This window comes from Theropithecus gelada, chromosome 2 (genome assembly GCF_003255815.1).
Source record: "Theropithecus gelada isolate Dixy chromosome 2, Tgel_1.0, whole genome shotgun sequence".
NCBI classification, from domain to species: domain Eukaryota; kingdom Metazoa; phylum Chordata; class Mammalia; order Primates; family Cercopithecidae; genus Theropithecus; species Theropithecus gelada.
This window is the reverse complement of record NC_037669.1, coordinates 88,796,685-88,821,284: the sequence shown is the minus strand read 5'-3', so window position 1 is coordinate 88,821,284 and position 24,600 is coordinate 88,796,685. Positions and strand designations below refer to the sequence as shown.

The following is a 24,600-nucleotide window of genomic DNA, read 5'->3' as shown; positions in this document are numbered from 1 at the left end:
GGATATTCATTTCCATTTATCCCTCAACCCACCAGCGCTGAAAAGACCAGAGCAGGACATAGGGGCTAGGGCCCGCTGATGTGCCTGGGTGTGTGCCACTAGAGGGCAGCAGGCACCTCAGCAGAAAGGAGGTAAGGGGTGCTGGGCTTGATACCCTGCCCCTTGATACCATATGTCTTAGCCACCCAAGAGAGCTGGAGGCCACAGCTTTAGGAGGAGTGAGTCTGGATACATTGGAGGGCCTTAAATTGTGGCTCAGTACAAGCAAGACGGTGTGTGGAGTGTGGTTTTCCGCAAGGATGTCTTCAATAACAGTGCATGTCAGCACTGACATCTCGATGCTGTTGGCCTGGCCACCTACTTGCTTTTTTGTCCATTCCAAGCCTCTGATGTCTATTCCAGTTTTTGCAAGACTAGCAGGAGTCAGCTTATACAAGGCGGGAGTGGGAAGCTGCCTTTTGCCTTTGTTTACCCTACATTAGTCAAACAGTTGAGGTCCAGGGTTTTTCTGGAGTCTGCTGCTTAAGCCACGCTCTGTGGCATTGGTGCTTAGGAAACCCAGTTGTTAGTGTGAGCTGTGGCTCAATGAAAACACCTGTAGAAACCACCTGAAAGGACGAACTAAGAACCAGTGCTTTCCAAGGAATTGCTCTTGCCTCAGATCACTTGTGTCTCCTAAGCTCAGTTTGGCAGTAGGAGGCCTTACAGGCTGCTGTGGAACCCGTTGCTTTCTTCCAAGACCTTTCCCCCTGCACCTGCCTGAGCTGCTCCAGGAGCTGCTTTCTCATTGTGAGAAGATGCCATGACTTGGTGTGCTCTTCCCCATCGCAAGGATTCTGTGCCGGGAATTGGGTCAGGTTCTACCATGGCTCCAGCAACTGTCCTTGGAGAATGAAAGCTTCCTCAATAGGCTTGAGCACCTGGGCACCCTTTCCCTCACCTCACCTGGGGAGAAGAGGTTCTCCTGAAGGTGATGAACAGGAGGGTACTGGCCAACGAAGGGTCAGCGTGGCAAACTGATAACGGCTGGCACTATCTGTGCATATGGCCTCTTCATCCTTAGCTCTTTCCAGCCTGCTGTCTGCCCAGATGCCCACAGAAGAGGGTGGGACCCAAGAGTGGTGTTAGAGAGTCTATTCCAACTGAACTGCAACTGCAGGCTTGTCTCCGCTTACCTGAATGACAACAATTGTCCTCATGGCCTTTTCGGGGACTCCTGCAGGTGAACCTACACGTGGAGAATGCGCGGAATGTGGGTCTTGGATCCTGGACAAGGGCTAAGGAAGGGCATGCATTAGTCCTTGGGGCTGTCAACCCCAGATCCCAGGCAGGAGATGCCAAGGAGGGTGATGCGGGGTTTGCTCAAGCCCAGTCCTGGGACTGAGGGGATACTGAAGAGACCACTGACTGGGTTAATGCCCCAGACCCCAATGCCCATGGAAACTGTCACTCTTGCTCCAATCAGCGCGGGCTCCAGCGCCTGCAGGAGGAGGTAGTTGGACCCAAAGCGGCAAAGCACGCCAGGGAGCACAAAGCGTTAGGTCGTCCCGCCGGCCTCTCAGGGTTCCTACACTCCGCGTAGCCTCAAGCATCTGCCATACGGGCCGCGCGGTGGCGGCAGAGCGCGCGGCCCAGGCCCACTCACCCGGCACTCACAGGGTCACATGGCACTGGGCGACGCTGCGCGATGAGGCAGGCCCGGCGCGGGTCTCGCCCCGCCCGCCGCAGGGTCACGTGGCACGGCCGGCGCAGCTTGATAACGCAATGCCCGGCCCCTAGGCGCCGCTCCCGCCCCGCCCCGCCCCGCCCCGCCGCCACCGCCGCGCCGAGTCCTTTTGTCCAAGATGGCGGCGCCGGGGGCGCTGCCTCCTCGGCCGCCGCCGCCGCCGCTGTGAGAAACCTACGGGCCGCCCGCCCGCCGCGCCAGCGCCATGAAGCGGCAGAGCGAGCGAGACTCTAGCCCGAGCGGGCGCGGCTCGTCATCGTCGGCCAAGCGTCCGCGGGAGCGCGAACGGGAGGCGGAGGCGGGCGGGCGGCGGGCGGCGCACAAGGCCTCTGGCGGCGCCAAGCACCCGGTTCCAGCGCGGGCCCGCGACAAGCCCCGCGGCAGCGGAAGCGGCGGGGGCGGGCATCGCGACGGCCGCGGCACCGGGGACGCGAATCACCGCGCGAGTAGCGGGCGCTCCTCGGGCTCCGGCGCTGGCAGCGGGGGACGCGGCGGCAAGGCCTCGGGGGACCCGGGCGCCTCCGGCTTGTCGCCCCGCGCGTCTCCTCTGCCGCCGCCTCCGCCACCGCCTGGGGCCGAGCCCGCGGGTCCCGGCTCATCCGCAGCCGCGCCTGAGTACAAGACGCTGCTCATCAGCAGCCTGAGCCCCGCGCTGCCTGCCGAGCACCTCGAAGACCGGCTCTTCCACCAGTTCAAGCGCTTCGGCGAGATCAGCCTCCGCCTGTCGCACACGCCTGAGCTGGGCCGTGTGGCCTACGTGAACTTCCGGCACCCACAAGACGCGCGCGAGGCCCGCCAGCACGCCCTGGCCCGCCAGCTGCTGCTCTACGACCGCCCGCTCAAGGTAGAGCCCGTGTACCTGCGCGGCGGCGGCGGGAGCAGTCGGCGAAGTAGCAGCAGCAGCGCCGCCGCTTCCACGCCTCCCCCAGGGCCGCCCGCGCCCACCGACCCGCTCGGCTACCTCCCGCTGCACGGAGGCTACCAGTACAAGCAGCGCTCGCTGTCCCCCGTCGCTGCCCCGCCCCTGCGGGAGCCCCGCGCGCGCCACGCCGCCGCAGCCTTCGCCCTGGATGCCGCCGCTGCCGCCGCTGTGGGACTGTCCCGAGAGCGGGCCCTGGACTACTACGGGCTGTACGACGACCGTGGGCGCCCCTATGGCTACCCAACTGTGTGTGAGGAGGACCTGATGCCCGAGGACGACCAGCGGGCCACGCGCAACCTCTTCATTGGGAACCTGGACCACAGCGTATCTGAGGTGGAGCTGCGACGGGCCTTCGAGAAATATGGCATCATCGAGGAGGTGGTCATCAAGAGACCTGCCCGTGGCCAAGGTGGTGCCTATGCCTTCCTCAAGTTCCAGAACCTGGACATGGCCCATAGGGCTAAGGTAGCCATGTCGGGCCGAGTGATTGGTCGCAACCCCATTAAGATAGGCTATGGCAAGGCCAACCCCACCACTCGTCTCTGGGTGGGTGGCCTGGGACCTAACACCTCACTGGCAGCTCTGGCCCGGGAGTTTGACCGCTTTGGGAGCATTCGAACCATTGATCACGTCAAAGGAGATAGCTTTGCCTATATCCAGTACGAGAGCTTGGATGCAGCCCAGGCCGCCTGTGCTAAAATGAGGGGTTTTCCCTTGGGTGGACCAGACCGCAGGCTCCGCGTGGATTTTGCCAAAGCAGAGGAGACTCGGTACCCCCAGCAGTACCAGCCCTCACCACTCCCTGTGCATTATGAGCTGCTGACAGATGGATACACCCGGCACCGCAACCTGGACACCGACCTGGTGCGGGACAGGACGCCCCCACACCTTCTGTACTCAGACCGAGACCGGACTTTTTTGGAAGGGGACTGGACCAGCCCCAGTAAAAGCTCTGACCGCCGAAACAGCCTTGAGGGCTACAGTCGCTCAGTGCGCAGCCGGAGTGGTGAGCGTTGGGGGGGAGATGGGGACCGTGGTTTGCCCAAGCCCTGGGAAGAGAGGCGGAAACGGAGGAGCCTTTCCAGTGACCGTGGGAGGACAACCCACTCCCCTTATGAGGAACGGAGCAGGACCAAGGGCAGTGGGCAGCAGTCAGAGCGGGGCTCCGACCGCACCCCTGAGCGCAGCCGCAAGGAGAACCACTCCAGTGAAGGGACCAAGGAGTCCAGCAGCAACTCCCTCAGCAACAGCAGACACGGGGCTGAGGAACGGGGCCACCACCACCACCACCACGAGGCTGCAGACTCTTCCCATGGGAAGAAGACAAGAGACAGCGAGCGCAATCACCGGCCCACGGAGGCCGAGCCCAAGCCTCTTGAAGAGCCAAAACATGAGACCAAAAAGCTGAAGAATCTTTCAGAGTATGCTCAGACACTACAGCTGGGTTGGAATGGGCTTCTGGTGTTGAAAAACAGCTGCTTCCCCACGTCTATGCACATCCTAGAGGGGGATCAGGGGGTAATCAGCAGTCTGCTCAAAGACCACACTTCTGGGAGCAAGCTGACCCAGCTGAAGATCGCCCAGCGCCTTCGACTGGACCAGCCCAAGCTCGATGAGGTCACACGACGCATCAAGCAGGGGAGCCCCAATGGCTATGCGGTCCTCTTAGCCACCCAGGCAACCCCCAGTGGGCTTGGCACTGAAGGGATGCCCACAGTGGAGCCAGGTCTGCAGAGGCGGCTTCTCAGGAACCTGGTCTCCTACTTGAAACAGAAGCAGGCCGCAGGGGTGATCAGCCTGCCAGTGGGGGGGTCCAAGGGCAGAGATGGCACAGGCATGCTCTACGCCTTCCCACCCTGCGACTTTTCCCAGCAGTACCTCCAGTCAGCACTAAGGACATTGGGCAAACTAGAAGAAGAACACATGGTGATAGTCATCGTCAGAGACACTGCCTAGCCCAAGCCTGTCTTTCCCAGCGTCATGTTTGTGTCACAAAAGCAGTTATTTTAAAAATCTGATCCCCTGTCTACCTTACCACTTTGGTTTCAATTATCTCCTGGGTTATTTCGGTTCATTTGGGTGGGGATCAAAGTCCTGTCCAGCACCAAAACTAAGTTCTTAGAATTTGGGGGAAATTTTTTTTTTTTTTTTTTTTTAAAACAATGATGAGAAGGGAATCCGGTTATGTTGATTTCTAGTGTACAAGATACTGTCTGCTGTGGTTCTGTATTTTTTTATTTTTTGACCAACTGTATGGAAAGTTGTCAGTAAAACCTTTGTCAGGATGGATTTTTAAACCTGTTCAGAGTCCTGGTTTAATCAAGCTAAGAATCGAAGACTTCCCTAGTGCATGTACACGAATGTCCTACGTCATCTTTCCAGCACCACTGCTGCACAAGTCACTCGGCCTCTCAGTTCTTCAGGCTGAGTCTGGACTCTAATCACTTTTATCTTGGCTGACAGGCAAGCTTCAGTTTGGGCTCTGGACCCTCCCACACAAGCCCGAGTAGAGCCCATGCAAAGGAAGGGATGGGGTGAGCCCAAGGCCTGTGGTTAGCAGCTACTGATGGTTTTTTTCTTCCCTAAACGGTGTGTGTGTCCATCATCAGTTTGAGCTGTGGCTGTTGGACAGAGTGCCCACTCAGCATGTTTGGCAGCAGGTAGCCTTCAGCAGCTGTGTAGTCTTGTACAAAGAGAAGCTGTGTACTGTTGATGCCAGGGGGTCTCAGGGCCCCTGATCTGTCCAGGCTCCCTCTGTTTTGGCCTCCTTTCTAGCCTCACTCAGCCCGGGGATAGCCAGCATTGGGAGACGGAGTTGCCTTATATTCCCAGGGGCCCAGTCCAAATACTGGAATGGAGGGTTGGAGGCAGCCTTCCTTGGATTTACTCATGAACTTTGCCTAGATGTTTGTGATTTTTGGCTTTCTCTGGGTCGTTCAGGGCTGATGGGTAATAGAGCAGGCCCGTGCCCAGTCATACCTAGAGCTTTGTGGGGGATACTGAACCTCTAGACTGAAGTACTTTTACAAAGCTACAGGGGAGCACAGTGGACTAGGGGATGCCCTTGGTAACTGATGTGACGGTTTCCTAGGTGCAAGATCAGAGCATGTGCCTACACTTTGTACCCTGATGCTGAGGTGGAGCCCATTGGGAAATAATAGATATTTTTCTGGGGGTAAGTCACAAGTCACTGAGGGGTCAAGCAGTGATAGAGGTTGAAGCCACTCAAGCCAGTTGGGGAGGGAAGGGATGCAGAGGTGGTGTGGACAGTGTGGGCCAGGGAGGAAAACCAGAGCACACAGTTGTCACCATGGAACACCCCAAATGCCATTGTTCAGAGTGTCTGTGTGGCACCTTGGATGTTCAAAGGGAACATTGTGAGGGCTGATGAGAACAGAAACTCTGGTAAGCGAATGAGCCCCTAGATAACCAGGAACTCCAGATTCTGCTGGCCGTGGCATCCTCTCGCCAGGTCTGGTCCCTTACCCGAGCTGGGATGAGGCAGCATGAGTGACACCTGAGAGTAGAGGCTGGGGCTCAGTGCAGGCTGTGGAGAGGCCACGCTGGTCCACAGGAACACTTGGCAGTGCTCTTGTAGACCCCTCGGTGATGTGGAATGGACAGGCGCTTCGCAAGAGAGCAAGCACATTCATAACAAAACAGCAACACAAGGACATGCTAAACATGTTTATTTATTTGCCTGTTTTTACTTGAGCTGTGGTCACAGCTGCTAGGTACCTACGCAAGTCAGCTGGGTACAGCAGGACATGCCACCATTCCAGGGTAGCTGGTGCTGCCAGAAACAGGAGTGGGTCTTGTCCTGTTGAAGGCACACTGCAGGGTTTTTCCTGCAGATCTCCAACAAACGCCTGAGTCACAGGCCAGAGCTGCCTTGGTATGTAAGTCCAAAACTTCTCTGGGCTACCTATCTTCCTTCATGAAGCGGGTGCTCAGGACCCGGAAGAATCTACCTCCCAGCTTTCTGAGACAGAACCAAGTAAAAGGAAACATGCTAGAAAACGTGCCTGGAGAAGACACTTCAACCTTTGCCTTATCCAACCCCTCTTCAAAGAAAGGTGCCCCATGGCCCCAAAAAGAACTGCCAAGTTTTGGTGAGGAGTAACACCCTGGCATGACCTTCTTTCTCTTTCTTGGCCCTCAACCACTTCCTCTGGCTCTTAAGACCCAGCAGGTTCTGTGAACTCTCGGGCCTTGGCCAGCACTAGTGAGGGGAAGTCAGGTGGTCAATGCCCTGATGATTTTATGAAACTGCCCCAGTGAGAAAACTCTTACTTCAGGCATCCAGTGACCCCACCCAGGGTTCAGGTCCTGTCTAAGGTGTTGCTTAAAGACAAAAAGGCAACATTTGCCTCACCGGTGGTGTGCCACTGTTCTCATGCTGCCTCCTATGTGACTCCGATTTTGAGCCCTGGTAGAATAAGGAAGAGAGCTGATGCTTCCTTAGCCCCTTAGCACACGTTCCTAAGGGTGTGTTGTCAAGCCAACCCGAATTCTGCCTCCCTATTATAGTTCCTGTCTCCCCCTTAGAGACCTGTGGGTGCTCCCAGCAGAGTTGAGACTGGCTCCACTGAGTTAATGACTAGAATATAGTGCTTTCACTACTTCTTGATTGTTAACCTGTTTTCTTCTGATGCTGGTCAGTACCAGCAGTCAGACTATTCCACTGGTTAAGTGTTAACTACCATTAAAGTGAGGCATGAAGCAAAAGAGCTGAGTCCTCTGCTCTCCAGAGGACTAAGAAATACCTGTGTGACACAGACCCACTTCAGTGTGTACAGCAAATTCTATAGTGCTCCTAAGCCCAGCAGGGCTTTACCTGCCCCTGGAGAGTTTTATCCATCTTGTGTTTCTTGTTTACTTCACAAATTTGTCCCCTCTTCTCTCTGTTAAGGGAGAGAAGTCACTTTAGCTGGATAATACCTATGTAACAAACTGAGCAGCTGTTATTTGGGCAAAATCAAACGAAGAAAGAGACTATGATCTTGTATTTATTGTGGGAATGGAAAACAGGGTGGGGTGGGTGAGTGAAAAGGTAGAAATCCCTGGTCCTTTGCCTGATGGTTACACAGTTTCACCATAGGCCAATTTTAGGGGCCTCTGAAGTATCTTTCTACAAACACAGACCAAGCTCCACTACCCCAAACCTGCCAGGACTGCTCAAGTCCACTGTCACAATCCCTCTCAGAAAACATTAGTGGCCGTTGCCCCAGCTACACAGAAGGCCAAAATGCTTTCACTCCTTAGCTTTGCCAGCTGCATCCTCCAAAACTTCCCAGAATACCTCCCTTTCCAGTTCCACCAAATCTGTACTTGGGAGCAGCCTACTGGATCCAGAACATGAGGACAGAGAGCTGCATCCACAGGGGACACAGCCCTGACTTCTCCTCTCTCCACATTACCCTTACAAAAGCAGGTCCTCCCCATGAGAGAGCTACAGGGCAGAGGCAGACACTGTGAGTAACCTACTTTCCTCCCTGGAGTGCTCTATGTGGGCAGAACATGCTCTCCCTGCCTCTCCTGGAAGGTGTCTCCTCTATGGCGTGGCTAGAGCTGCAAAAAAGGGACACACCCCACTTGGGTAAAAGAAAATAGGGAAAGGCCATAAACAAAGACAGACTTGTAGTTTATTTTGTATTTTTTTTAAATAAATACACTTTACATTAAAGAAAAAGGCCTTTGATTTGTAATTTCCACATTGGGGAGAAAGGGAAGAAAAAAAGATTTTTGAAAAACTGAATCACAAAGAAAAATAGAGGGAGTGAACTTATATCCTAAGTTCCCTCAACTCCACAAAACCAATATCCGCAATGACCATGCTGCCCCCAAACCATGAAGGTGAGTGAATTTAGGCATTTACCCAGCAGACAGAGTGTCTTCCTCCCCCACTCTGGCACGAAGGAAAACAAATTAACCTGACAGCATATGAGGCAACAAAACAGGTTAAAAAATCATATATTATATTTATAATAAAATATTCTTAATCCTTATCAATTTAAGAAACCACGATTTTCCTTTTCATTTAAATACGTATGTAAAAATGCCTCTATATTGTTATTTAGACATCATTTTCTTCCAAAGAAAATGAAGTGCAGGGACAAGAGACCTGGTGGATATAAGTTCATACCCTCAGTTATAAATGCCTGTTTTTTTTTCCTTTTTAAAGTTTTATAAAAAACTATTTCTTGTTCTTTAAGTAAAGAACATTATACAAAGAAAATATATTGTGAAATACCCCAGAGACATGTTTTTTTTTTTCCCTTGAAAGATATGTCCATTCTAGGAAATGGTGTGGGGTGGGGGTCGGGGGTGCAGAGTAGGGCCTAGTCCCTGTTGTCATTTTTGTGGTTGTTATTGTTTCTGGAAGGACTCTTGGGTGCCAATGAGGCTCTCTAAGCCATAATCCTCTGAATGCAGGGCATGCAGCTCCTTAAAAGACAGACAGCCCTGGGAGAAAGAGAAGGGAATATGTTCTGAATTCATTTGACTCAGTTTCTCGCCTGCCAAGAATCTCTTCCAAGCAGTGATGGTTCCTCACTCATTCAGGGATAAGATGATGTCATCTTCCAAATCAGAGTTGTCAGAGCTGTCAGCTGAAAGGGAAGAATAGGGAGAGACAAGATTACACAATAGGCCTATAGGAAGCTTTCATAAGGAAGCACCTGCACTCATATACATTCATGGTCGAGCAAGGTTAAATACCAGTTTCCAGAAAGAAGAAAACACATCAATTAACTGCTTGGAGCTGGCTCTGGAGAATACTCCTGTTGCTTGGCAACTGTATTCTCCCTGGGACCTTTTGCTCTCCTAAGGGCCTGGACATGGTGCCCCTGCTTCCTGCCTGGGAGGCGCTGAAGGAATCAAGCGAGTGCCATCTGAAGCTTCCCCCCCATGCCACTTTAAATGGCTGCAGAGGGGCAGAGCTGAGGGGACAGTGAGTGAGCCTCTATGGCCCTTGGCCTCTGGTGTCCTTCAAGGATGGGCACAGGCCTGCCTGACCTCAAGAGACCACTACTAGAAAGGCAGGCTAAGACCAGGCAAAAGTGAGAGATGTATCTTTTCTGAAATACCTTAGTCACGCCCTTCGATCCTCAAAAGACCAACCACCAAGACAGAGATAGTCACCCTACATTCATGCCTCTGTAATTTCGGAATATGGTCTGCAAATTATATTCCCAAAAAGGTGCAGGCCAGTTGCAGCAATACAGGAGAAGCAGCTACCCATCCAGAGGCAGGAGGCCAGCAGGAGCAGTGTGACGCCCTGGAAGACAGCACTGTCTCTGATGAGGACCCTCTCTGCTTGACAATCTGCCTTCTCTGGCAGCATATGGACACATTAACACTTCTGGAAGGATCTGTTAAGGGGTGAAACTTAAGTGGTAGCAAAAAGGACCCTCGAGATGAGGTAGATACACCATGTCTGGCTGATCAAAATCAGAAAGAAACAGGGTACCTAGCTGTAGGGACTCTAATATTCACTGAGTCAAAGAAAAGGAAAGTTCTCAGTGCCCAATTTGATTACTCGTAGCTCAGGAGGCTATGAAACCATTTTAACCAGGTCCCCTGTAAAACAGACAAACCCTGAGCTGGAGCCCTGCAAATGCCCAGTGTGTTAAGGGGCAGTCACTAGATGCAAAGAATCCCCTCATCAGCCTTTTCCAGTGCCTAAGAGAATCAACTCTTAGACAAACAGAGAAAGAACAATTCATGTTCCCAAACCTTCCTTCATTCACCATCCCCAAACACAATTTCCTTTAGGAGGAAAACTGAAGAGGACAAAGGAAAACCAAGAAAAGCATTGCAATGATACAGAAAAGTCTTGAAGTAAGCAAAAGAAATGGCTGACAAAACCAGTGTTCCTGGGTCTAAGTGGGCACACTGTACTGGTGAAGAGTAGGAAAACAAGATGGAGACGGCAAAGAACTATTATCTAACACAGCTGAACAAAGCAAGCCTCAGCTCCTCTGCTATAAGAGCTCCAGGAGGAAGTGTCACAGGAACGTGTAGGGCCTCCTCCCCAGAGCCAAGTCCAGCACCGTGTCCCCACCCCACACCACAAACTTGCCTGATCCCTGCGGCAGCATCCACCGCATCCCCCAGGACTCGTGCTCTCCACAAGCCAACAATGCCAGACCCGCTGGCCTGAGACCCTTCTGCCCAGCAGCTATGCAGCTCTTAAGAACTAAGAATCTTTTTTTTTTTTTTTTTTTTTTTTGAGACGGAGTGTCGCTCTGTTGCCCAGGCTGGAGTGCAGTGGCCGGATCTCAGCTCACTGCAAGCTCCGCCTCCCGGGTTCCCGCTATTCTCCTGCCTCAGCCTCCCGAGTAGCTGGGACTACAGGCGCCCGCCATCTCGCCCGGCTAGTTTTTGTATTTTTTAGTAGAGAACTAAGAATCTTAACCACGCTATCGCACATCTAAGAACTGTAAATGCAGCTTAACGAGATCACAGCACAATCTTCTTTAAGCAAATAACTGTCAGGCTCAGAGTCTGAGAGAAAACCTCCAGGGCTTGGGCACCAACTCCCCTCTGGTGGTCAGATCATAGGACGCCTTGCTCTATCTTCCTTATTCTTTCCCCATTCTCCAAGTGTTGAAGTGACCCAGTCCTAAACCCTGGTTGGGACCTCCCATTCTGAAAGGTCACTAAGGCAAAGACAATCTAGGTATAATTAATCCCTGTAGTGTTTAACCTATCACTCCACAACATACAGGCTTCGGAGGCAGGGCTGACAAGCACAGACACATAAAGATCTCAGAATCAGGCCGGGCGCAGTGGCTCACGCCTATATCCCAGCACTTTGGGAGGCCGAGGCGGGCGGATCACCACGTCAGGAGATCGAGACCATCCTGGCTAACAAGGTGAAGCCCTGTCTCTACTAAAAACACAAAAAATTAGCCGGGCGAGGTGGTGGGCGCCTGTAGTCCCAGCTACTCAGGAGGCTGAGGCAGGAGAATGGCATGAACCCGGGAAGCAGAGCTTGCAGTGAGCCAAGATTGAGCCACTGTACTCCAGCCTGGGTGACAGAGCGAGACTCCGTCTCAAACAAAAAAAAAAAAAAAAAAAGAGTCTCAGAATCAAGGTGTTTCTCTTCCTAGAGCCAGTGCTCTGCATCTGGAATCATCAAGTCCCCGCAGACTCCAAGGCCTATGTAAAGGTACATGGGGGCACATGGGTGTAGTTTTCTATCATTTCTATGGCTTTCACCCTATCCTAAAAGGGCTCTTCATAAGCCCAGTAAGGTTCAGAGCTACTGCTCTAAAGGATTAGTGTGAGGCAAAACTATGGGTGCTAAGAATGCTCTGCTTGCTGACAGCAGCTGGGATCTTCTATGAAACACAAGAAGAGCTATGGAGTGTGCACCAGATGCCACCTCTGCATCTCCACCTCAATTCTGAAGTCCACTCTGAGACGTCCTCAAGTTGTGATCCATTATTTTCACATTGTAAATATTCTCATAAAGTAACAACATTCTCATAACTGATAAGAGTTAAAGTTTTCCAGATTATACCTTTGGCTTGAAAGAAGGAATTTCCTAAACAGCTAAAAGAGGTAGTAATTGTACAGGCCAAATACAAACTGAGTGGCTTTATATTCAAATTAAGAATGGAAAAATTAAAGTGATGCTGTCTTATTTTGGGAGCACCATCATCAGCTGGCCTGCTGTTTGCTGACCCTGCCAACCTGCCCTGCTAACTACCTGTAATTGAAAGGAGGTATAACTTGTTTCCCATGTCTCACTATTCACATATCACAAAAACGTTCATTAAAACTTGCCCAATGTCTGACCATGGCTTCGGCCTACTCCACTGAATCACCTCAGCCTCCAAGTATGAAAAAACAGAAGTTGATCAACAGCAGATGAACAGATAGAAGACACTACCCTACCCTCCCACCCTCAAGCTTCCTCAAAATACAGCCTTGGTAAGAAGATTCATGTAGAGCTGCAGAGCTAACAGGCTCTTTGAATTATTTGCTGATTTTTGCAGGATTCATTACCATAGTCAGGGGACAACTTGACTTCAGAAACCTAATGGGAAGTAACTAGAAAAACTGGAGTTTGTTCCTCAAAATTTGGATTAAGAAAAAAAGGTAAATAAAAGGAAGTGAATGAACCAGAAGCCAAAGGGAAAATATTTGTCCCTTGGCTGTTAGAAGGGATTAGCCAAAGGGAGACACGAAAGGGCTTCTCCACAAGAAGGCCTGCATTTCTTTATAATTCACCCCAAAAAGAACAGCACCTCATGAGGGGCTACTTCTGACCGATTCTAGCCCTGCCTCTGAGCAGAGAGCTACGCTTTGGCCTTTCATTCTAAGGCTAATTCTCTAAAGCATGAGCTGACAAACTACAAGCCCACCACCTATTTTTGCAAAACAAAGTTTTATTAGAACACAGCCACATTCATTCATGTATGTATTGTCTATGACTGCTTTCTCACTACAACAGCAGAGTTGAAGAGCTGCAATAAAGGCCATATGGCCTACAAAGCACATATATATATATATGTGCTTTGGAGTGCAGTGGTGTGATCTCAGCTCACTGCAACCCCCGCCTCCCAGGTTCAAGTGATTCTCCTGCCTCAACCTCCCAAGTAGCTGGGATTTACAGGCATGTGCCACCATGCCTGGCTAATTTTGTATTTTCAGTAGAGACAGGGTTTCATCATGTTGCCCAGGCTGGTCTCGAACTCCTGACCTCAGGTGATCCACCCGCCTCACCCTCCCAAAGTGCTGGGATTACAGGCATGAGCCACCGTTCCTGGCTGCATAAAATATTTACTGTCTAGTCTTACAGAAAAAGTCTGCCAATCTCTACTTGAAAGGTAAGAGATGACAGCCATTTGGTTGGGTTCCATAGTCTGAAAGGAGAGGAGGGCAGAGATGCAAAGGTGCTTTGCCTCAAGAGACCAGAACAGTGAATCAAGTTACAGGGCACAGAACCATGGTATGGCTTTGCCCTCTAAGTTGTATAGGCACAAAAGAAGAGATTTTGCCCTGGGTGCCAAGGCTCAGCCTGAACTCTGCCCTATACTTACTGTCCCCCAGGATCAGTTCCACCTCCTCATCTGCATCAGAGTCTTCATCCTCCCCGTCCTCTCCCTCCTCTAGAAGGTTTGCTAGCTCCTCATCAGACGGAGAGAAGTCATTGTCCCCATCTTCCCCTGCGTTCTCATTATTGTCATCCTCTTCCAACTCTGCCTCCAGCAACTGGTCAGTGTCAAGCTCATCTAAATCATCGGTGTCGTCATCATCTTCATCATCATCTTCTTCCTCCTGTTCTTCCTCTTCCTAGTAAGAAAGCATAAGGTTCATTAGTACAAACACAGAGGCCTGACCCATGTGGGCCACATGGCAAGTCGACAAAAGGGACAGGGTGGGAAACTGTCAGTAGAAGGGGTAGTGATCTAGAAGAACACAGACTTCATGAGCCAGCCAGACTTGTCAGTGATGGCTGAGATAGGCACACATGTCCCCCAAGACTGTCAAAGCACCCCTCAGACAAGGATTAATGGTCACACAGCCCTTATGCAAGGAAACAGACTACTCGCTTCACAGAAGTCTCTCCCATCAATCTTCTAGGAACCCAAGGGGGCTCTTCCTTCTCACCTGCATCAACCAAAGCAAGGGAAATCAGCTGAGGCACTAGAAAAAATCCTTTTACCTGGAATCTAAAATGCAACAGTTTAACAAAATGGAAGAACACAGCTGCTCATTATCTCCTCAGCCCTTCAAGCTCTTGCCCTTGATCTTCTAACCAAGAATGTGGATAAGCTCCTTAACCATGCTATCATAAACATTTGATCAGAACATTGCAACAAAAGACTTAAAATATAGAACACTAACAGAAACCCATATTTCCTGTTATAAGCCAAAAAGAAAAAAAAAGTATGCTAGAGAAACTATCTTTCTTTCCATTCTTACAAGAACTTGCCAAAGGCAAGAAAATTACCAGAACATCAATGAAATACTTTGTTCTAGGGACCCTGGGCTTTGTAAATGGTACATTCCGGCATCTGCCACAGATTTCAGGTTTGCATTAGAATCCCAACTGTTTCCTTCAAAAGGGAGAGGACACAAAGATACCCACCTCTTTGCTTTGACAGGGATAACAGGCATTCCCAAGTAAATGTAGCTGCCACTCAGGACACTTACCTTTCTGCTCAAACATCAACTGTCAGCCTTGCCAATAGCAAAGGATTCTAATTGTTACAATAATAAAATGTAAAATTCATTTAATACATCAACCTAATGAAAGTCAAGATGGAATAAGCCCGACGTAGGCACAAAAAAATTTTTTTGGTTTTTATTATTTTAAAACTTATACTGAGTGGTTACATCTTTTTTCATTTTAAAGGTGTTAGTGCCTGCCAAGCACTTAAAAAACAAGCATTTTGTGCTTACCCAGCCATTAGAAACCAGTGTGTAACATAAGCTAGGATCATTCAGCAGGGTAGCTCCACTTCGTGGACTTCTGGTAATTTTGGAACCACCACTAGTGACTTTTTGATAAACTGTGTAATTCAGTAATTTAGAGTCTTCAAAATTTCTGCCAGCTATGTTGGAAAAACTGAGCCCCTTTTAAATACCTAGTACTCCTAATACTTGTGCAAGTGCATGTATGGTCTGTACCAGATTTTGTGGGAGCATGTGTGTATGTGCCAACACACGCACACATAGAAGGCCTGAGACTATTCCATAGCCTTGGCCACACATCCCCTCCAGAGGTGAGTGGATAAATACTAAGCATTCACCCACCTCAAAGGAACTATGAGTGTCTGGAGGCAACAATGATAAACTGAAACACAGACAGGCTCTCAGCCCCTACAAGCACACAAGCTCATACAAATAACTGGGAGAGGAGAGCAGGGTCCAAATACAGGGAAAATCATCCAAGTGCTTACCAGATTACAACTTTTGCCTCTTTTTCCAGGCATATTTTCATAGACTTGACCAAAATTAGCTAATCCACTAACAAAGTGCTACAGTTAAAAGTAAGTAAAGAAGAAAGCATCCAGGGCCCTGTGTCTCTTTAGGCTTCATGGACAGAACATTTATATTTAAAATTTAAGATAGCACAACTAAAGGTCCATGGTTGAGTGGGTACATGAAAGGTTAAACTGCTCAAATAGGCATAGGCTGGCCAGAAAATTCATGAAGACAATTCTCTTTCATTTTGAAGAACATCAAGGGTTAGCTGATCCAGAAGAACTGAACAAAAAGCTTCCAAATCAAGAGCAATCCTGGAAAATTTTCAAGCAGGGTCTAAGCTTTGAACTACATACCATTCCAAACTCTTCCAGCAGCAGACAAATCCAAATTTTACTTAGTTTTACAGCAGAAGAAGCAGATGTATATATATTCATCCCAGAAGGCCACGAACACATCATATGTGACCATGAGAGAGGAGGGGAAATCAGTAGGAAAGAGATCTACCTGAATCTCAAGTTGAGCAGCACCTCACTTTGTTGTCTCTACTTTGTATTTATTGCCCAATGCTGATTTCTCACCATGTATTTTGTCACACATGGACATAGTCATAAACTCACTTTCCAAATTTGAAATCTGAAACCGGGATCATGAAGCAGAGGCTCACAAGACCCATCCAAAATGCTGTGGCAGAACCCAAAAGAGATTCTAGGAAGCCATTTTAGGAGCATTCTCTGCTGGTCAAGTAACTGATTGGTGGCATGAGCTCCTCTCCTTCAGATCTAAAGAATAAAGCTTCCAATAATGAGTGGTCCAAAAAGTAAAAACTAAAAATAATTATTTAATGAAAAAGCAAAGCTTAGCTGGGCACACTGGCACGCACCTGTACTCCCAGCTACTCAGGAAGCTGAGGCAGGAGGATCACTTGAGCCCAGGAATTCAAGGCTACACTGAGCTATGACTGTGCCACTGCACTCCAGCCTAGGCAACAGGGTGAGATCCCATTTTAAAAAAAAAAAAAAAAAAGGTTGAGCACGTTGGCTCATGCCTGTAATCCCAGCATGTTGGGAGGCCGAGGTGGGCGGATCACAAGGTCAGGAGATCGAGACCATCCTGGCTAACACGGTGAAACCCCGTCTCTACTAAAAATACAAAAAATTAGCCGGGCATGATGGCAGGCGCCTGTAGTCCCAGCTACTCAGAAAGCTGAGGCAGGAGAATGGCGTGAACCCGGGAGGTGGAGCTTGCAGTGAGCGGAGATCATGCCACTGCACTCCAGCCTGGGTGACACAGCAAGACTCTGACTCAAAAAAAATAAAAACTTTTTTAAAAAAAGCAAATTTTGCTAGAATCCTGACTCAACTCTGACAACATTTAGATAATGTTTTGGATCCAGGGATATTGTTTTTTTCAATTCTCTAAGACTTCTTTTAGGGCTCTGAGGAATTCAGGGTCAGGCCATTTTAAATTAAGGTACTAATAAATTTCCCTACAGAAAGAATTCTAAAACTCTTCTCTCCTTAATTCCACCTACATCAATTTCATGGTTACCCAAAGCTCCCAAACCCTGCAGATAAACAACTCACCCCTTTCCTTTACAGAAAATAGGCCAACTGGCATAAGTTCCTTCTGCTGCTCTCTGGTCCCCTCCACATCTAAACCTGCCTTCAGCCCTGGTCTGAGGAGGAAGCATGCTGCCTACTCCTGCTCTGGATCTCAGCCAACCCTGAGACCCTGTTACCACAGACACTGTTCTCATCCCCACCTCACCACCACCTTCACACTGGCTTCTCACCTTCCACGCCAAGAGGTTCAGTTCTCCCAAACCTAATAAGCTCTCAATCTACATAGGCTTCAGATGCCTTCTATCTACACTTTGGTCGGGCATGGTGGTTCATACCTGTAATCCCAGCACTTTGGGAGGCCGAGGCGGGTGGATCACCTGAGGTCAGGAGTTCCAGACCAGCCTGGCCAACATGGTGAAACCTCATCTCTACTAAAAATACAAAATTAGTCTGGCATGGTAGCACATGCCTATAGTCCCAGCTAGTTGGGAGGTTGAGACAGGAGAATCGCTTGAACCTACGAGGTGGAGGTCTGGGCAACACAGAGCGAGACTACGTCTCAAAAAAAAAAGTCATTCAAATCTGATCCTGATCTTTATGTAACATGTCATATTTTGCTAAATGTATAAATGCCTACTTTTTAAAAAATACTTTTTCTGTACTTAAAAGCTATAGGTTCACTTTAGGGTCATAAATGTTTATGGTTTTTTTTCCTCACTGGCAGAATCTAACTCAAGTTACATTTTAATTATTTAGGAAAAAGAGCCTTTCAGGAATCATCACATACAGCTCTGACCAGGTATGTGTAATCAGTAAAGACTTTTACCATCTGCTTCTAGGCAGTGGAGAACACACAAGAAGCACGGCACACGGTGTGTCCCAAATGCCAAAATGGAGTGGAACACAGACAGCATTATTCCTTTGTTGAGCTTTTTCTTATAAATTTAAGGTTAAGTATAATTAGCTAAAATGTATTGGCTTGTCAAAATCTAGGAGCAATGATCAATTACTCATCTTCAGTTTTATAACTTTTCTAAAAGCCAAATCAAAGATGAATGATTTCTAAAAACACAGGCACCAGGCCTGGCGCGGTGGCTCATGCCTATAATCCCAGCACTTTGGGAGGCCGAGGTGGGCAGATCACCTGAGGTCAGGAGTTCGAGATCGGCCTGGCTAACATGGTGAAACTCCATCTCTACTAAAAATACAGAATTAGCTGGGTGTGGTGGTGAGCGCCTATAATCCCAGCTACTCGGGAGGCTGAGGCAGGAGATCTGCCTGAACCTGGGAGGCAGAGGTTGCAGTGAGCTGAGATCGCAATACTGCATTCCAGCCTGGGTGACAGGGTGAGACTCCGTCTCAAAAGAAACAGATACCAAACTTCTAATGGATAATAATGAGCTTTGATAGGTGACTAGCTTATCTCCACTTTCATCAAATGCCTGAAGGTAGGCAGACTAGCAGCCTCGGGAACCAAATATTTATGGCTGTCCAATACATTGTGTAGGTTTTCATTCATCTAGATACAGCTGTACCTTTCATCCTTTCCTCTTAATCTCCAGACTTACTTAAGCATAAGGACAAAGGACAACTATTTTATGGCACGTCAATTATATCTCAATAAAGCTCTTTATATAAGCTGGACCATTTTATTAGATGGCGGCTGATCATTCAGGTTTCTGAATTTATTTTACTATAATGAAAAGGCAAATTCAAAGGTGTTGGTCACAGGTGCCTGTATCCTTGAGCCATATAAGTCATATCTGGAACATCTGAGAAAACCTGAGAACAGATATCTAGACTAGGACAAAACTTTGAATAGCAAATGATTCATAGGAAAATGTAAAGTCTCTAGTTTTAAAATCAGGTGAAGCGTACAAAGCAAAGTAAAACTAGAGACTGGTTTTCCTACAAAGGAAAGTGAGTTTTAAAAAAAAATCAAGCTGGCACATTGTGCATGAGAGGCAGTGGGAAGAAATCTGATGGAGATAGTTAAAACAGCCAAACCCCACCAAAAGATTCTAGAAGGAGCATGGATCAACAGAATTAAGATTACAAAGGAGACCTACTCAAATAGATATGATATTATCCCAGCTGAAACATCTCTAAATCAAAAATCAAAATGCCAAGGGTTTGAGAAGATAAGCAGTTCTCTAACAGAGGTCCTTCAAACATGAAATGCACCAGATGGTCAATAAGGGCTGTAATATCAGTATGGAGTGAAACATGCCTAGATCCTAAGAAATCTGGAAGCCACAATAATAACTTAGCCATGTTGCACACCTACCCTGCCACATAGTCTTCTCTGAGCTAGAAAGCTTTCTGGCTCTTCTACAGCCTGGGCCCCAGAGCCACTCCTCAGAGTCCTCTTGAGCCTGCCCCTCTCACTCTTGGCTGTCATGCTGAGGCAGCCTCTTGCTTTCCTTCCTGCACCCAAGTCAAAAGTCCTGACCACTACCATATGCCCTTCCTAATATCTTTCTCCCTTAACTTCTCAAAAGTTAAGCAGAAAAAAAGAAGAATTAGTCAGTCTTTGTCCTGACCCAAGCCTCGGGAAATAAGAGGAGTGTAACTCTTAAATTATTCCCTTATGGTGGCCTCTTGCTTCCACAGCCAGCCACCAATCACCAGTGCCTTTGCCTCTCACCACTCCATGTGTGCAAAAATAAGGCCAACCCAGAGAATAGCCTTCCAACTCCCAAGGTGTCTAGGGCAATCTCAACTTTCCTCTGAGTTGACCTCCTGCTCAAAGACAGACACCAGGCATCACATGGACCCAGCTGATGGTTCCCAGAGAAGACTGTCGCCCACTGCCTTATAAAATGCAAGGATATGGGAGGGCTAGGATAATGATGTTGACAAATAACCCAGTTTTGGCCTCAGATTTATGCTTCAACATGTAACATCCAAGAAGCCTGATTCAGAACTGATACCTGGTAGTCATTAATAAACCCACGGAGGACAAAGCAGTCGATAGTCACCCACACCATTGCAATGTACACGCAAATGGCTTGACAACTACACCCTCTATATCGACCCAAGAATAAACTACGTCTTGTTTCATGATAACTAACATGAAAAAGTAGGCATTAAGGGAGTGAGGTGTGTAAGGTAGCAAACTGAAGTGAGAATAAAAGAATAAGCAGTATTAAGAAACCCACTCAAGGCAACCACATGAAATTTGGAGGACCTAATACCAAGTTCTGCTACCCAGAAAGACTAGAAACATGTACAAGCTCTAACAGCACAGCGCTCAAGAAAACACTAAAATTCATGTCACAAATAAATCAAAGATCTCAAGGATCCATCAGAAAACCTCTCCCTTCTACGCACATCTCATAACTCACATGAGCTTTAGACACTGCTGGCTCCTCTCACCCATGAAACCAAGGCCCCTATAGAGCCCATATAGCTGGAAAGCAGCAAAGGAAAGCCTTTCTACACTAGGAGATCCTTGGCAGCATTTGCTGAAGTTGTTTCAAACTCTACAGCCTAATTATCCTTTACCAGGCCCTGAGGAAAGCTCTGCTGTGATCCCACAGTGGCCACCAGCTGCCCACCACACAAGAGTCTCCTCACTCTGCTCAGAAGCCTATTTCTGCAGATCATGAATCATCTCGGGCCTCTAATAAAACGCATGCTTAGGCAGTCAGAACAGTGAAGACCAAGAGAGCACACACAGGGGATTTTAGGTTGAGTCTCTGTTCTAGCTTTTTCACCCAGGTGTATTTGATCCAGGTATACTGTGTCATCTTTGATGTACAGGTGATGCAGTATTCAAAGGATTTGATTTACAGAACAAATTATATGCTCATAACCTGTAACGCCCAACAGTAAAACACATAGCTAAATCTCAAACTAGCTAAATCTCAACAAAACACCCTTGCTTAGTCCGTACTAAGTCCTACCAGAAAAAAACATGGGTCCTTTGCCCTAGTATTAGACTTGCATCCTTACAAAATTACCATTTTCAAAAATTCTTGCTTTAAAGAATTATTTTAAATGTAAGTACAAGCTGTTTCGAAAGGACACTAAGAGAAAACTATTACATTAGCCCTAACCATTGAGCATGATTTATCAAAAAGTAGGGGAGGGATGAGGGCAAGAGAGTTGTGGCAATGCAAACTGAGGGAATTGTACTTTCCCCGGTCCTGTGATGCCACTGCTCCTCATCCAGAGCACCTCTGTGCCCTTAAAGAGGAGACAAAGCTGGCTGGGCATGATGGCTCATGCCTGTAATCCCAGCACTTTGGGAGGCCGAGGCGGGTGGATCACCTGAGGTCAGGAGTTCCAGACCAGCCTGGCCAACATGGTGAAACCCCATCTCTACTAAAAAAAAATACAAAAATGAGCTGGGCATAGTGGCACGTGCCTCTAATCCCAGCTACTCAGGAGGCTGAGGCAGGAGAATCGCTTGAACCCTGGAGCTGGAAGTTGCAGTGAGCCGAGTTCACATCATTACACTCCAGCCTGGGTGACAAGAGCAAAACTCCATCTCAAAAAAAAAAAGGGACAAAGCACCAAGACTAAAGAATACAATAGTGGGGGGGAAAACAGAAATGAACTCAAGAACTGGGAAAGAAAACATTTTTAGTTGCTTTAATATCTGAAGAGCAAAGTCAAATCCTAGTCATTCATTTTCAACTTTATGGTACTCACTCAGCAATAAATACTTCTCAGAAAAGTAGACAAAAGAATCTGCCCTGGAGAGTGTACTCTTGGAAAGAGAATGTGGTGTGAGCCCTGTAGGCTGGAAAAAGTCTGCTGAAACTCAGAAGTTTGAGAAACTCTTCAGAACCCATACTGACACACCACACAGGCAAGTACCTAGCATAATACAACCACAAATTAAAATTCCCTATGAAAACAAAATGCAAAGACTGAGGGACATGATATTATCTACCCACATTTTATATATGTTTAATTTCTCCAAAGCATCAAAATCTTATCTTTACCTCCATCTCACCAAAGTGACTGTTCTGTTTTTTATTGACATTGGGAGTATAAAGGGATGCTTATCTGAAGCCAGAACAGGGCACAAAGAAATCTCTAAATGAAAATCAGAGATTGCTAGGATGAGTGCGGTGGCTGACGCCTGTACTCCAAGCATTTTGAGAGGCCGAGGTGGGCAGATCACCTGAGGTCAGGAGTTCGAGACCAGTCTGGCCAACATTGTGAAACCCCGTCTCTACTAAAAATATACAAAAATAGCCAGGTGTGGTGGTGGGCACCTGTGATCCCAGCTACTTGGGAGGCTGAGGCAGGAGAATCACTCGAACCCAGGAGGCAGAGGCTGCAGTGAGCCGAGCTCGTGCCATTGCACTCCAGCCTGGGCAACAAGAGCAAAACTCCGTTCTCAAAAAAAAAAAAAAAAAAAAAATCAGAGATTGCTAAACTTTAAATCGATCTGCAAATGGAATTTACAGGACCATCAGATACTGGTTAAAATCTTGTAATAAAATTTCTTCTGAGTTTCAGTGATCAAGGGTACATGACAAGCCTTATGAATGTGGCAACAGGTAGCAAAGGCTGAACAGACCTTTAAAACCTCCTACAGCAAAAAGCAGAGCATAACCTCTATTAAGCACTGTTCAGCAGAAAGAAATCTCAAAGACCACTGACCTGGTCCTCCTCTTCATCCTCATCCTCTGCCAGACGCTGCCTGCCCACTTCATACAGCCTGCATACTGTGTCCATGTTCAGGGCATCCATGCTGCCTTGATTCTGAAATAGAACACCCAGTCCATAAGGAGCAGTTAGTTTTCAGAAGGTCCACATCCACGCCTCAGCCCTGACTGGTGCCCATGACCTTGACCCTGTAATTATCAAAGTTTCTGATACCCTAAATTCTTGGGCTGACTCTGAAAATGTTATACCTAGGACACATAAAGGGGAATAAAAACAGAATGAAAAGACTTGGTGAGGAACCATCACCCTGGGAACAAACCCGGTGAGAGATCCAGATTCCTCTGAGAAAGGGATGACAGTGTGAGTCCAGAAAAAAAGGAGATAGGATGCTTTAAGCTGTCTTATATTGGGATTTTCTTACTATTTCTCTTTGTACTGTACATCTCCCAAGCCCCATCAAATGAATAGGTTATCAATAATCTACCTTCAGGAATGTATTGACTTTACATCTTATATCAGACAAAATGTAGTACAACTTGAAAATTATCCTAAACATCAGAACAAAAGAGCAGGGCCTCTGCAAGCTCCCTTTACCTCAATGACAGCAAGATAGCAGTCTTTGGTGTCTGTACACAGGTCAAAGATGTTCCGTTTCACATCAATGGTTGCTGGAAAATAGAACATGAGAAGACTTGGGATTGGACTATTGCTGTGACCCTAAAACCCGCTTTTCCTCTAAAGGAATTCAGGATGATTGCTCAAAAGTATTTCCATAACTCCTCTGTTTTTCAATAAAAAATTACAGGCCTCCAGAAAATGAAGGACCTTAAATAAGGAACACCAAAACATGACAACATGATCAATGTCTGTCCCTTCCTGCTTACCTATAGGTTTGTAGTCAGTTGCATTAAATGTTCGGAAGGATGACCCAAAGGGGCTTTTCATCCTCTCTTCCATTAAGTCATCTTCATCATCTGCCTGCAACATAGCTTGAGCGGGGGTTGGGGAGGAAACACTATTAAGAATCACAAACATCCCCTCTTCACAAGTGCAGAAAACATTAATGGCCAATCAAAACAATCTACTTGTATATAGGTTTACATACAGATTCCCTTGTACATAAATCTACTCTGCATCTACTTAGCTCCTCTCAGAGCATCTTCCTTGCATATCCCACCTATTGTGACAAATAATATCCTCAGCCTCTCATCTACCTCCAAGAAGTGTTACAGTACTTACAAGACTTACAACACCACAAGAGAATAAATGCAAAAGATCTTAAGTTCATAATGATACACTGGAAAATACTGCATGAAATTTCTTTCCACACAAGATTTCCTTGTTATCTTCAAAGTCAGCTGCCTTTCACCCTAAATCAACATTATTTTCATATCTTTTGTCACCATTTGTACTACCAATTTTTTATCTTTTATGTTACAACTCTCAAATGCTTTCTAGTTCACAAGTGAGAGATGGTTCCAAAAAGAAGTATCAAATTGGCCGGGCGCGGTGGCTCAAGCCTGTAATCCCAGCACTTTGGGAGGCCGAGGCGGGCGGATCACGAGGTCAGGAGATCGAGACCATCCTGGCTAACACAGTGAAACCCCGTCTCTACTAAAAAAATACAAAATAGCCGGGCGAGGTGGCGGGCGCCTGTAGTCCCAGCTATAGGGAGGCTGAGGCAGGAGAATGCCGCAAACCCGGGAGGCGGAGCTTGCAGTGAGCTGAGATCCGGCCACTGCACTCCAGCCTGGGCGACAGTGCGAGACTCCCTCTCAAAAAAAAAAAAAAAAAAAAAAAAAAAAAAAAAAAAA

The 24,600-nt window shown here is 47.8% G+C and overlaps 2 protein-coding genes across 7 annotated transcripts in view; one reads left to right on the top strand and one right to left on the bottom strand.

Moving 5' to 3' along the window:
• Positions 1-1,811: 1,811 nt before the first annotated feature.
• Positions 1,812-4,949, top strand: RBM15B (RNA binding motif protein 15B). The gene has a single exon (XM_025374917.1). It carries the CDS (start codon positions 1,932-1,934, stop codon positions 4,602-4,604), a length of 2,673 nt encoding a protein of 890 aa, XP_025230702.1. The 5' UTR covers positions 1,812-1,931; the 3' UTR covers positions 4,605-4,949.
• Positions 4,950-6,320: 1,371 nt separating this feature from the next.
• The window catches only part of DCAF1 (DDB1 and CUL4 associated factor 1), a 109,030-nt gene continuing 90,750 nt past the window's right edge, over positions 6,321-24,600 (bottom strand). For 2 of the 6 annotated variants that reach the window (XM_025374914.1, XM_025374912.1), the window contains exons 20-24: positions 23,671-23,775; positions 23,381-23,454; positions 22,781-22,882; positions 13,703-13,955; positions 6,322-9,259 (exon numbers count right to left, since the gene is read on the bottom strand). In XM_025374914.1, the coding sequence (XP_025230699.1) occupies positions 9,201-9,259; positions 13,703-13,955; positions 22,781-22,882; positions 23,381-23,454; positions 23,671-23,775 (593 nt within the window). In that variant the 3' untranslated portion in view covers positions 6,322-9,200. Of the gene's footprint in view, positions 9,260-13,702; positions 13,956-22,780; positions 22,883-23,380; positions 23,455-23,670; positions 23,776-24,600 lie in introns of all 6 variants that reach the window. The other 4 variants (XR_003118038.1, XM_025374915.1, XM_025374913.1 and 1 more) reach the window with 4 other exon arrangements.

Excerpts from the sequence above, each read along its gene's own strand:
- RBM15B (XM_025374917.1), top strand. The coding sequence starts at position 1,932 with ATGAAGCGGCAGAGCGAGCGAGACTCTAGCCCGAGCGGGCGCGGCTCG.